This window comes from Urocampus carinirostris, chromosome 1 (assembly GCF_059441175.1).
Source record: "Urocampus carinirostris isolate Australia breed hairy pipefish chromosome 1, RoL_Ucar_1.0, whole genome shotgun sequence".
Taxonomy (NCBI): Eukaryota; Metazoa; Chordata; class Actinopteri; order Syngnathiformes; family Syngnathidae; genus Urocampus; species Urocampus carinirostris.
In genome coordinates this window covers 48,863,874-48,877,206 of record NC_142349.1, presented here as the reverse complement: position 1 = coordinate 48,877,206, position 13,333 = coordinate 48,863,874, and the positions used below count along the sequence as shown (strand labels likewise).

Sequence of the window (13,333 nt, the reverse complement as noted above, 5' to 3'; positions counted from 1 at the left end):
GGAAATTCACTCTTCCAGCAGTATCCTTGTGTTGAAAATAAAACAATATTAAAGTAAAAGGAATATAATACATAAATACCCAATATAACGTGTTGATATGGAGAATTTAAATAGTGCTACATAATATACACACTGTAATAAAAATAGGGTAATATGCAATGTGGACGTGTGGTTTAATGTGGGCTTTTACTCCCCCGGGTGGAGTCAAAGAGCCTCATGGCATGAGGAAGAAATGATCTCCTTAGTCTGTCCGTGGAAAAAGACTGTGACAGCAGTCTGTCGCTGATGCTGCTCTTCCGTTTGGAGATGATGCTGTGTAGTGGATGTGATGAATTGTCCATGATTGACCGCAGCTTTTCAGCAACTGTTGTCAGGCCGTCCAGCTCTGTGCCCACAACAGAGCTCGCTTTCCTCACCAGTTTATTAAGAGGAAACGCATCCTTCTTCTTGGCGCTGCCTCCCCAACACGCTGCAGCATAGAAGAGGGCACTTGTCACAACAGTCTCATAGAGCATTTGCAGGAGCTTTTTGCATATGTTGAAGGACGCCAGCCTTCTGTGGAAATACAGTCGGCTTTGACCTTTCCTACTCTATGCATCTGTGTTGGCAGTCCAGTTTGGTTTATTGTCCAGCTGAACACCCAGGTATTTGTAGGTCTGGACAAATTCTACACATTCTCCTTTGATAGTTACAGGAACCGGTTGAGTTCTAGTTCTCCTTAAGTCCACCACAATCTCCCTTGTCTTGGTGGTGTTCAGGTTCAGGCGGTTAGCATCACTTCATTGGACAAAGTCCTGAATCAATTTCCTGTACTCCTCCTCCTGCTGATCTTTGGACATGTTTAATAATGATTTGACGCTCACAGACTATGTGTGATTGCTCAGACCCGTGGAAGCTTAGAAAGGACATTTTGTTTTTCTCGTTTTTAAATAAAGGTAAGAATAAAAGCAGGGGAAATTAAGGCTGGCAACTAACACGAGGAACAAGTAGGTGAGACTAGAGGGGGGTCACAGAAGGCAAGAGTGAGTTATAGATATTGGGCGAGACAAGAAGACACACAGGAGTTTCTGTGATTTGTGTAACCTGAGCCAAAGTATAGTCTGCCACAGTCCAAATTCCTTAGAGAATGTTTGAAAATAAATGGCAATAAATGGCCCCCTTCCACACAGGTGACCGCAGAGTGTCCGGCAGTGTGCGAGTGTCCAGCCGGGCCCGCATCCTGCCCCCCGGGGGTCAGCTCGGTCCCGGATGGATGCGGATGCTGCAAAGTGTGCGCCGCACAGCTGAACCAGGACTGCCATGAAGGACGGCCGTGCGACCACCACAAAGGCCTGGAGTGCAACTACGGCAACGACGTCGGACGTACCTACGGCATCTGCAGGGGTACGTACAGTGCCTAGCGAAAGTATTGACCCCCTAAAAACCTTTTGTCATATTGCCAAATTGGAGGCGCCAGACTTAAAACTGAAAAACAATGTCTAAGACTCAACAACAAGTGAGACACAATCGTGAAGTGCAACCAAATAATTACAACATTTTATATTATATTTACGAGTCAAACTGAAATGTAGGGGATGGAAAAATATTCTCCCCCTGTTCTCTTAGCTCAGCCAACTGACTCCAGAGGTTCCCTGACGACTTCTAAATCATCCACTGTGACTAACAATGAGTGCAACTGTGTGTCATTAAGTCTCAGTTTAAATGCACTTGCTCTGTGATGGGCTCAGGGAGTACAGACAGCATTATGAAGAGCACACCATACAGGTCTGCGTTAGAGTTGGAGAAAAGTTCAAAGCAGGTAAGGGATACAAGAAATTTTTGCTCTGAGAGAGCAATAACAAAAAAGCTGAGAGAGCCGTCCCTCTAAACTTTCAGCCCAAACAAAGAGAAATGTAATCTGAGATCAAAACAAGGTGCGAGCGAAGTTCTTTTGTAAAAATGTCACAAAATACTGCAAACGAGGATACCAACGTATTTACCTAAAGTTCAGACGACGTTGGGCGAGAAGTAGTGCTAGCGGCCTGTCTTTTGTAAAGCTGTGCCCATACCCACCATTTACCCAATCAAATTGCTCTAGTTGCCTTGCTAGAGCTGCTGGGTGTTTCAAATTTGTTGTGTAGCTTTTCATTATAAAGTGTCAAAACAATAAACATAAAATCCTTAGTAAACTTCCATATACAGTAATATCTAGCGATTTACAGCCAAAACGAGGTCTGTTGGTGTGACCTAAGAGAAAACTGTGTCCTATATAGACTGGACTGAACCCAAGTTTGAGTAACCAGTAGTGTTGGCCTAACACATCCGACAATCGGCTCTGTGTGCAACTCTACACTAAAATTATTGCGCAAGTTCTATTTAATCTCTGAGGCATATGCATACCTGTCAACCTCCACGGCTCCATGCCCTTACAAACTGGTGTATTTTCCCTAACAAAATACAAAATAATCTTACACCATATTTTTTTTTCAAACGTGTTTATTTATGTAGTTTAACATGTTCTATTGTACACGTGTTTTGTTATATCATATATATTGTTAATTAACATTTGGTTGTGAGATCCTGAGTTGCTCGACATGAATGAGGTTTATTATAAAAAAAGTTCAAAAATTAAGTACCGTATTTTTCGCACTATAAGGCGCACCGTGTTATAAGGCGCACCTTCAATGAATTATATATTTTAAAACTTTTCTATACATAAGGCGCACCCCATTATAAGGCGCTATAAGTGCATGCTGGTTCAAGATCAGGTATTTGTGCAATTTTGTAATTGTAATCCTGTGCAGTCCTTCGAGACATTTTTGTGATTAAGGGCGTCATAAATAAATGTGACTTAACTTGACTTGGCTACAGTAGAGGATGTAGTTACATTATTCAACCGTTAGCCGCGCTAAAGGGAATGTCAATAAAACAGTCAGATAGGTCAGTCAAACTTTATTAATAGATAACAAACAAGCTTTCCACAACTCCATTCACTCCCAAAATGAATAAACAGCCGTTTTATTATTTTCTCTGAGGTAAAGCATTTTCGTGACACATCTTTAACATCTTTGAACAACAGCAAGGCATAACATTTTATTTTTCCTCCATTTAGTCAACACGCAAAAAAACGTCTGATACTGTTACGGTAAATTAAACGTTAGTGCAATCGCAATATAGTGACACTCGTAATGTGTAAAAACAACAAGTGCAAAACAATAACAGTAAAGCAATAACATAATAACTGTAAAATGTAAAACGTTGTAGTGGGTTTTACATAATTCACCCATGGAACCATTGTTCAGTTAGCGAGTTCCTAGGGGGACTCTTAATTCTGCCGGCTCGAGCCACTCTCGTGTTCGATTCATTAATGTTGAACTCTCTCGCTGCTGCTCTATTCCCGTGTTCTACTGCCTGAATGATCGCCTTGAGTTTAAACTCTGCGTTGTAAGCGTGTCTCTTAATAGGAGCCATTTCAGGGTCTTTATACAAATGCACAAGTAAAAGAGAATCGTTGTTTAATATTTCCCAGTTAAACAGCGCACTTCTTCTTCTATGCGAAAAATGGCTGCTTACCGTAAATTGCGAGACCTTGTAATTCAAGATTGATCCATATATAAGGCGCACCGGATTATAAGGCGCATAGTCAACTTTTTTTAAAAAAATCAGATTTTATGTGCGTCAAAAAGTTCTTGGAGACCAAGACTTTTACGAGGCTCTGCACCTAAGAAGTCATTTGATGGCTTCTGCGCAGGGCAGTTCTGGCTTTTGGCAGCTTGGCTTTTACTCCAGGGGGTTGTGTAACTTCAGGGAGGGGAACCTGGCCCCGGAGCCAAATGGCTGGAGTTGCTCTTTGATAGGAGCTTGAGGTTTGAAGCCAGAGCCACCTTTCAAAAACAGAGAACCTTCACGAGCTGCGTACTGAAAGGCAGCCAAGTCCAGGATTTATATAAGTAGTCCAGTATGTACACAAACAGGCCCATGAAACACACGAATGCACACATACTGGTATTTTATGTTTTTTTATTGGTGTTCCTAAATAAAAGGTGGGTATCCGGGGTGTTTTATAGGGAAGTCCCACCGAAGGAGTAGATGGAAACATGTCAAAAATCATTTCTGGGCTGGTTGGCTTTTAGCACGCTTACTGAAGGCATGTAATTCAGTGTTTCTAGACTGGCGTGCAGTCCATGAGACCTGGTCTAGTGTATAGCAGGAAATTGTTCACTTGAATCTGTTTGGTGACAACAAATTGAGTTATTTGCAGAAAGCGTGCCATTGTTAAGAATTTGTACGATCTTCTCCTGATCATCATAGCAGGGGTCTCCAACATGGTGCCGGTGAGCACTGGGGTACCCCCTAAGGACAGCTGAGGTACCTGCGGACCTGTTCTGAAACTAGTTCACCGGTGCTGGGTCATTGTGATTTTCTAGTAAAAAAAGTTTTGGAGTGATTGACAGAGTCTATTTAACCCTACTTCAAATAATTAAACTGGTAATACTAACATTGTAACAACTTAAGTTGTTATTTTATAAATGCATATCAAACTGGGTGCCCTTTGCGCTAGTTAGTAACAAAAAGTCGCGGTTTGAAAAAGATTGGAGAACCCTAGATTAGAGTTACTGTCATTTGTTTTTGTGCCAGTTTTCATAGTATTCTAATGAGGAAGTAGCTCAGGAAAATTATTATTTTTGGAAATTATGTTTGAATTTTGTTTTTTCCAGTTAAAACGACAGTGTATAATTTAGCGCTTTTTAGCACAAAAACAACCCTTCATTTATTAAACAAAAACATTATTGATTCAAAAAACTAGACAGAAAATGAGTTAGCTATCATTTTAAAAATGTATTTTTAAAATACTCTGAGATAAAAAAATGTGGATTTATTTTATATAACATGAGACTCAGCTAAAGGTAGCTGACATAGTCAGCCATCTCGCTGCTACAGGTGCCCGAAGACCAAAAAAATGAGTAGAAAAATGTTGCTGTTTGGTCATTTAGATTTTCCGAAGTTTGCATTCTTGCTTGTGCTTTTGAGCACTTGTTTTTTGGTTGCACGACACATTACAACAGCTAAGGTGAGGACGAAGAATCGGCCGAGCATCTCTGGCTGCGGTGCCCTGCACTCCAGTCTGCCCGATACCACAGCCAGCTGGGATTCTCCTTTGGAGAACTACGGAGCCTCCCACAAGCAAGTCTAGCGCTACCGAAGATTATCCTTAGGCGCCTTGAGTGACTCAACAACAACAACAACAACAGCTAATGGTCAAATAATACACAATTTCCCTTTAAGTATTAATGCAGTCTTCTAGTGATCACAATGCATAACTTAAATTTTCATTTGTACTGGTCTTCATAGTAATCTGATACAGCTCAGGGAAATCATTACTATCATTTGATTTGGAGATGACGTTTGAATTCTGTTTTTTCCTTTTTTAAAGTATTTTTTTCAAAGGAAAAAGGACTCAAAGTAAAATTCAATTCAAGTAATGTTTATTTGTATAGCCCTTAATCTCAAGAGTCTCAAAGGGCTGCACAGACCACAGATTATTGCAAACCACAGACTATTATTACACCATCCCCTGATCTAAAACCTACATGAGGGCAAGGAAAAACTCAAAAACCTCAACATGGGGAAAATGAAGAAACCTTGAGAAGGGACCGCACATGGGGTATTCCAAGGGGGATTCTAGGCAGGATGACAGATATTGTCAACATGAAATATAGGTTATTCATATGCTTTGGAATAGAAGTGTGTTTTAAGCTTAGAATTGTACTTTTAAAAATTGTTCCACAAATAATATTGTTCATTTTAAAGTTGGGGTTCATAGTTTGAGGTGTCTTTAAAAAGTTGAACATTTTCTCTATTAAGTGCACGCTAACAATGTCCAACTGAGTTCAACAAGCCTTTATAATTTTCTTTCTACCTATCTGCTTTCATCTTACTTTTGGTACCGCTGTTCAGGGACTTGCACCACATTAAGAAGCAGGAAAGGAGGGAGGTATTTGGAGAGTGATTTAATGCTCGTTTGAGAGTTTTTTTGTTAGGGCCCGGTCACACAGCCGTTTGCGTCTGTATCGCGGGTAAAATTTTGCGTTTTCTTTTGCCCGTGGTTGCCCGCGATGGAAAATGCGCAAAATTGGCCAACCCGCTGTTCATCTGTGGTATGCCCGCAAAACAGACGCCGGCGACTGTTCCGCTTCCTCATCGCATCATTTCCGCGTCATTTTCTCGTGTGGACCACGGGTATAAAAGCTGCCGAGCCGGCGTTATGCCGAGAAATGCATCCTTGCCGAGCTTTGCATCCCCACGCTACTACAACCACTTTTACCTCGTTTTATCTCACTTTTATATCACTTTTAGGGAATTTAATGGCGAACATATAACCAAAACCACTTCGTCTTGCATTTGTTGGGAATGTAATACAACTTAAACCATTCCGTCTTTGTATTTGTTGTGAATGTAATCGAACGGTAATGCACGCCGTATACAAATCACTTTTGAGCAGGTAACATGTTTATTTTGCCTTTTTCTATTCAAATTGCTCGTATTGAAACTGTTATGCACTTTACCATAAAGCTTATTTCTGCATAATAAGCTTTACGGTAGAGTGCATAACAGTTCTCAAAAGTGATTTATATACGGTGTGCATTACCGTTCGATTACGTTCACAACAAAAACAAAGATGGAATGGTTTATGTTGTATTACATTCCCAACAAATGCAAGACGAAGTGGATTTGGTTATATGTTCGCCATTACATTCCCTAAAAGTGAGATAAAACGAGGTAAAAGTGGTTATAGTAGGTAGGGGATGCAAATCTCGGCATAACACCGGGCTGTAGAAATCATAACCGCTCAAGACACAGTCCCGTGAAGATCAAGATTTCAAGCTATGGCACCGAAGAAGCCAATATGTTATTATTGTAATAGTTTTTCATTTTTATTTTATTATCTTGTTATCAAATGAAAAGAAATGTCAAGAAATAAAAATGGATTAAGACGAGGTCACTACGGTGACGGGGATCCATGTCCACCCCTTGACGTCTCGAGCACAACTGACGTGTGCTCGGCAAATCGTGCTGTATATACGCGGAGAAAGGCATTTGACCGTCACATGCGTAACACGCTAATTTCACGTAATAACACCGCGATACAGGCACCACCCACAATTACCCGCTAAAATTTCGCGCCCTACCCATGTGTAACCACGCCCTGGCCGCGGCTAGAGCACGTCGTTCCGCGTCATTTCCGCGTCATTACCTCGTGTGCCGCCCGCGGTTAACACGTGGTCTCAAGTTTTGAGCAGCGCAAAACTTTTTCGCGAAGCCAACCGCGTGTGAATTTCCAACCGCGTGTAAAGCACTGCTGTATCTCGGCTGTATGGCGATCTCAAAGCGTCCAACAGCGTCTGCTTCACAGGCAGAAATTTCTGGCCGTGATTCAGACGCAAACGGCTGTGTGACCGGGCCCTTAGTGTGACCAGAAAATGGAGAAAGAAAAAAGGGAAGAGGAGAAAAGGCCTGTTTCACATACAGTTCAAATGTCAACTTAAACCCCCCAAAAAGATGAATAAAGAAGATTTTATGAGTACTTGAGGAAGGAGCTGACAGAGACTGCAATCATGACTTTAAGCCAGGAGATGGGGGCATAGAGTAGCAAAATTAGTAGTGGACACCACTTTTAAGTTCCTTTTTACATTTTACTAGACTACAAAAAAAAATCGTAAAAGTAAAACGGGTTAAATAGAGTAAATTATACGATTACGACAAAATTAGCTATCAAAATTATTTCCCTGTGCAAAAAATGTCTCTTTTCTGTCTCCAGCAAAGGCAGAAGGCCGCTCCTGTGAATACAACGGGCGCATGTATCAAAACGGCGAGAATTTCCGGGCAGGCTGCAAGCACCAGTGCACCTGCATCGACGGGGCGGTGGGCTGCGTGCCTCTCTGCCCCAGTCACTTGCCCCTGGCGTCCCCTACCTGCCCCGCCCCCCACCTGGTCAAAGTGCCGGGCCAGTGCTGCCTGAGCGTGGACTGCCACAAGGGAAACACTGCCATGACGCCGGCGTACCTCCGACCTCAACCTCCGGCTTACCCTCCGTACCCCTTCCTGCCCTACCCGTCTTACCCTTACGCTAGACCGTACGCTAAACCTCACCAGAAGCTGTATCCTGACAAAGCCAAAAACGAGATAGACGCCTTTGGAAATGAGCTGGTGGAGACCGGGCGCAAAAGGGACAAGCCACGCGGCCACAAGCACCTGGCGGGTGAGTTGTGGGTGTTTCCTGGCATTTGCGTTTTAAGCGTTTTGACTCTTGGACGCACAAACATCCCCACTGTGAGCCATGTCGGCATTTCTATTTTGCTTGTTTTCCACTAGCTCCCTGTACACCAAAGGTGCTCTCTCTCACATTCACATCACATACCTCCTTCACCCAGCCTTCTCTCTCTGTAATCACTCGCTCTACGTGTTAGTGTTGCCTGTTCACTGAAGGAAGCCAGTGTGTTTACCCTTTTTCCCTCACCGCCACTCCGCCTCCAATTTACCGATCACCGATCTGAAATCCGTTTTTGCCTCGGAGCCTCACGCTCTCTCTCGTCCTTTCTCGCAGCATGGAGGCAGGCGGGAGTTCAGTGCGTGGTCCAGACCACTTCTTGGACTCAGTGTTCTCGCAGTTGCGGTATGGGCATTTCCTCCCGCGTCACCAATGACAACGCTCGTTGTAAGCTAGTCAAGGAGAGTCGTCTGTGCAATGTACGGCCTTGCAGCTCCATGTCCATTCCGGCCAAGGTGAGGAACACACTCAGAAAGGGGGGGATTTAGAATGCTGCCCATGTGGGATGTGATGAATAATGGATTTTGTCACGGTAGTTGAACACAAAAAAATTTAGATTTGGTCAACTAAAAAAGCTGCCATAAATGTAATAAAATTAATCACCATACATATAATAAGACTGACACATCTGACATCTGAAAAAAGGCTGTGCTGTACTTTAATGTTTAAATCTAAGCTTAAAACTCACTTCTACTCTATAGCATACGAATAATCTAAACTTCTTATATGTAATAACTTGTGAAGCCTTTTGAGACTATTTGTGATTAAGGGCTATACAAATAAAAATTACTTGACTTGACTTGGCTTAATTCAGCCTAGAAGTTACATCTTAAGTTCGAGCTGGACCCAAGCTAGACCCAAAACCATTACGTTCGGGTTCAGGCCGGGCTTCTCTTTCCCTGTCTCTTGATATACCCGTCATTGTTCTTTGTTTATTTTTCTTCGAGGAGGATTCACAATGGATTTCATCACCTTCTCTTGTCAGTGCACTCGCGCTGGTTGGAGGCGCACTCCTCCTGAGTCCTCACAAATAAAATATGGATATGGTGTGAAATCTTCTGAAGTTTCAGATGCATCAGACATCTTGAAGAGGTGCCCCATAGAGTGTAAAACATAAAAGAAAACATGAATGTCATATTTGTTTGATAAGTTGTCTCATCTCATCTCATCAGCCGTACCGCTTATCCTCATTAGGGTCGCGGGGGGGCTGGAGCCCATCCCAGCCATCTCCGGGCAGTGGGCAGGGGACACCCTGAACTGGTTGCCAGCCAATCGCAGGGCACACAGGGACAGACAACTCATTCGCTCATTCACACCTAGGGACAATTTGGACCGGCCAATTCACCTGAAATGCATGTTTTTGGAACGTGGGAGGAAACCGGAGTGCCCGGAGGAAACCCACGCAAGCACGGGGAGAACATACAAACTCCGCACAGGAAGTCTGGAGCTGGATTTGAACCCACGACAGGTTCCCATGACATGAACTGTGCCGCACAAGCGCTTACCACTGCGCCGCCGTGCTGCCCTTGATAAGTTGTATTTTAATATATTTATTTATCGCTATTTTTGTTGCAACTCAGTTTCAGATGTTTGGGCCAAGCCAAGTATTTGGGTGGAAAGCAGGGCGATTGCAAATGCGATGAAGAAAGCAATATGTGGTTACAGTGATTCCGCCTTTATCTCAGGGGTTATTTTTACAATTGTTATAAGGTTAAATACTCTACTATACACTGGAACCAGAGAATAAACCTTTTTTAAAGGCTCAAGCATTTGTTTAGCACATAAAAGTACAGTATAAAGGTTTTGATGAAATGAAATGATCTGCATTTATATAGCGCTTTTCAAGTCAATGACTTCCCAAAGCGCTTTACAATGTGCTCCACATTTCCCAATAGCGGCCTTGCAGCCATGTAAGGCGCTAACCTGCTTATTGGGGTTATTAGGGGTTCAGTGTCTTACCCAAGGACACTTCGACATGTAACACAGACGAGCCGGGATTTGAACTGGGATCTCTTGATCCCAAGACGAGCGCTCTACCTCCTGAGCTACTGCCGTCCCGATAATTGTCTTTAAAAATAACTACTGTACAGTCAAAAAGTCATCAGGAGGGACACTGTTTAACCAATCAGAATGCAAAACACAATATCCAGCAAATCAGTAAAGTGGCAAAACTGTGAAGAGTTGTAGCAGGGGATAAATATATACATATGTTTGTGTGTGTGTAGTAGTAGTAGTGCCATCAGATACATGAGATACATTTGAAATAAAAAAAAAATAGAATTTGAATTGAATTCTAGCTTTGATTTATCAGTATCAACTTAGAGTTGACGGCGGACGACTGCATTTCCGCCTCAGAGTTTAGGGGTCCAGGGTTCAATTCCAGCTACCCGTGCCTGCGTGTTTTTATTTCTGGGCACCCCGCTTTCATGCTTGGCAAGTTGATTGGTGACTTCAAATTGTCCCTTCTTATTAATGCGTGTGTAAGCAGTTGTTTGTCTATGTGAGCCCTGTGATTGGCTGGTAAAACCAGTCCAGGGAGACTCCTACCCACTACCTGAAGACAGCTGGGTTGGGCCCCAGAAACACCCTAGTTAAGATACGCGGTTCATAAAATGAATGAATGAACTTACAGTTCACAACAACCTATTAGTTTGCACTGAGCTCAATTTAACTCCCTTTACGAAAAACAGCAGTTTTGCAAATACCGAACTACCCACAAAAAATCAGTGAGACAAACCCCCTATTGGAGTCTAAAATCAATCATACAAGAAAAAGTAGACTGTTTTACTTAAAACAATTCAATAATGTTGCATTGAAAATGATGAGCTATCCAAACAATCAAATAGAATGGATAATATCCTGGAGATGCCTGCAGTTAGAATTATTAGTCATTACTTGGAACTAACGTAAGACATTACTAAAAAATATTCATAGGTGTGTCTTGAAATGACATAGCAGGCAATGGCTGTACCAATTCACGTGTGCAAAGGCTGACACGTTATACCAGGGGTCGGGAACCTTTTTGACTCAAAGAGCCATAAAAGACAAAAAAAAATAATTTTATTTTGGGAAAGAGCCACGCCATATATTATGAGACAAATTTACTAAATTGCTAAACCCGCGCCCCAGACAAAAGCTTAGTCTTCAGCACATTTATTTTTGATGATTTGATAAAAATTATGAAAAGAGAATAATGCCAGAGCCCCTGTCCCAAAATCAACAAACACACCACTTTAAACTTGTCTCTTTCTTGCAATTAATCAAGATCCCTTTGACCCTTTTTTCATATATATTGGTTTCAAAACCAGATGCAAGCAGTTATTGTGTAAAAACGTCACAATATTCTGCAAATAGGGAGCCTGATGAGCTCACTTTTGGCGCAGACAGCGTAGGGCGAGAGATGGGAGGGAGTGCTTGCACTTTTTGCATAGCTCCACCCATCCCTCCCACTCACCCAATCAAATGACTAAGTTCTCTTCCGGTGTTTTGGCGTATTTACAGTTCTGTGGATTCATCATAAGGTATCTGAACACTGAACACAGATTATATAGTGAACTTTTATATAAAGGATTCTTTAGCGTTGTACAACCAAAACGAGTTTTTTTTCCCCCTTTTTTTGTGTGACACCTTGACTGTAAATTGTAGTGAAAAACGTGCCCTATATATACTGCAAAGTAATGTCATGTTATTTAGCTTTGGTTTGGCTTTGCGTGTATCAGAATAGGATAGGCAACTCAAGTTTTAAACAAGATGGAGAAATTTTGCATGCAATCAAATTTGTCTCTGAGCCACAGATACTCATAGAAAGAGCCATATATGGCTCGCGAGCCATAGGTTCCCGACCCCTGCGTTATACAATTGTTCTTAAAGAAAGGTCAGTCCATAAGCTGACTGAAAATTACAACAGTTGAAAGGAGCACAATTGTATAGATGACTGCCACATCATTTTTTGGGAAATTTTACTCATTCCTTAATGAGGAAATAAATTATATTTTGTTAGAATATTAGGCAAAAATACATGAACTATGATCTGCGATTGGCTGGCAACCATTTCAGGGTGTCCCCTCCCCACTGCCCGATGATTGCTGGGATGGGCTCCAGCACCCCCACGACCCTACTGAGGATAAGCGGTGCAGCTAATGAGATGATGATGACATGAATTATGATACCATACCAATGTTCAGGGCACCTGTATGATGCGGCAGGGGTAAACCAGTGAAAGCCCTGCTGTTGAACAGAAGAGTGTGTTGTGTCACCCTGACCCGAGTGACATGGCCGCTTTTTTTTGTCGCGTTTCATCTGGGGGGACAAAAGCATGACGAACTTGGGTGCCGAGGTGCTTAACTTGTTTGGGTGTTTGGGCATTTGGGTTGGCCATGGTCCAAAATTTTTTTGTGTGTGTTTTATTGCTATTTTTTTCCCTTTTATTTTCCTTGTTATTGTATGTGTTTGTCTTGCTGTCGGTCACCCCTCTCGAGGGATATGAACAGGGTAGATAGATAGATAATGCCAATGTTGATTTTTATCAAAAAAATAATAGTTCAAGAAATTTGTATTTCTTTTACATTGTGAAATCCATAACTAAGGTCGCGACATGTTTGTCGTGTTTATGCTTGCTGTGGCACTGGTTTTTGTTCGCATTAGACAACAGTGCCATCTAGTGGTCAAATCTGACACACGGGGGCTTTAAACGTCTCTTCGTGAAATGAAATCAGTGTTTACTGTCTTTCATTGAGTATTCAATTCAAATAATTTAGGTGATATAAAATATAACACAAGTATTCTTTTAGTTAACTAGACAAATGAATAAGTTACAAATGAAGAAAATATACTGTATAATCATTACCGTAAACGGGCAGTGACAAGTTTCAATAATCCAACAGTAAACACTCAAAATAAAGATAGAACACATCAATTGATTTTGAACTTGCAAATAGAACAGGAATTGACCCAGACCTCAGATAAGCAATTCCAACATGTTTTAAAAGCTCTCCCCTGAAGTCTTTCTTTTTATTAAATCTCCCA

General features: G+C 41.9%; 1 protein-coding gene across 1 annotated transcript in view; it reads left to right on the top strand.

Annotated features, from left to right (window-relative positions):
- The window catches only part of LOC148374992 (CCN family member 1), a 29,396-nt gene that overhangs the window by 11,517 nt on the left and 4,546 nt on the right, over nt 1–13,333 (top strand). Inside the window, exons 2-4 of the mRNA XM_088355955.1 lie at nt 1,170–1,383; nt 7,799–8,239; nt 8,585–8,763. Of these exons, the coding sequence (XP_088212081.1) occupies nt 1,170–1,383; nt 7,799–8,239; nt 8,585–8,763 (834 nt within the window). The remainder of the gene's footprint in view (nt 1–1,169; nt 1,384–7,798; nt 8,240–8,584; nt 8,764–13,333) is intronic.